The sequence below is a fragment of the Nicotiana sylvestris genome, chromosome 9, assembly GCF_000393655.2.
Source record: "Nicotiana sylvestris chromosome 9, ASM39365v2, whole genome shotgun sequence".
NCBI lineage: Eukaryota > Viridiplantae > Streptophyta > Magnoliopsida > Solanales > Solanaceae > Nicotiana > Nicotiana sylvestris.
In genome coordinates, this window is record NC_091065.1 from 124,092,999 (window position 1) to 124,093,961 (window position 963).

General features: G+C 42.3%; 1 protein-coding gene across 1 annotated transcript; it reads right to left on the reverse strand.

The window, feature by feature from the left end:
- Window positions 1-327: 327 nt before the first annotated feature.
- Window positions 328-702, reverse strand: LOC138878164 (uncharacterized). The gene has a single exon (XM_070157830.1). It carries the CDS (start codon window positions 700-702, stop codon window positions 328-330), a length of 375 nt encoding a protein of 124 aa, XP_070013931.1.
- Window positions 703-963: the final 261 nt, after the last annotated feature.

Here is a 963-nt window from a genome sequence, read left to right on the forward strand (position 1 = left end):
CAATTTTTCACATAATACGCCAATATTATCTAAATACCGATCTGAGGTCGATTACCAAAAATGTTGATCATAGTCAACTTTAGCATCATTTTAAGTCATAATCACGTTTTCTCTACAATTTCACATAAAAGCTTTCAGACAAATGATACAGACCATGCAAGCAAGTCATATAACATCAAATGGGGCTATGAGAGGTCTCAGAACACCAAAATTAAGGCTAGTCACATTCTCTATCTCTAAAAAACGTTCGTCCTTGAATGTACATAAAAATGCACCTGGACTGGTAAATTGATATGGGTATCTACTCCGTATATTAGACTCACTCTCCTACATAGCCTCCTCAATTAGCTGGCCTCTCCATTGCACTTTCATAGAAGGAAAACTCTTAGACCTCAACTTTCGAACTTGCCGGTCTAGAGTAGGCACTGACTCTTCATCATAGGTCAAATTCTCATCAAGCTTCACCGTGCTAAAGTCCAAAACATGTGATCTAACCTCATGGTACTTCTGATGCATAAAAACTTGGAATACTGGATGTACCCCTACTAGGATAGGAGGCAAGGCAAGCCTATAAACAACCTCCCCAACTCTCTCCAAGATCTCAAACGATCCAACAAACCTCGGGCTCAACTTTCCCTTCTTCCCAAACCGCATCATGCTCTTCATAGGCGACACTCGGAGAAGAACCTTCTCGCCTGCCATGTAAGCCACATCTTGAAACTTTTGGTCTGCATAACTCTTTTGCCTAGACTGAGATGTACGAAGTCACTCTTGAATCACCTTAAGCTTTTCCAAAGCATCACGAACCAAATCAGTGCCCAACAATATAGCCTCTATCGGATCATACCACCTAATCGATGAGCGACATCGCCTCCTATACAAGGCCTCGTACGGAACCATCTGGATGCTCGATTGATAGCTGTTGCTGTAGGCAAACTTCGCTAGAGGTAAGAACTGTCCCGC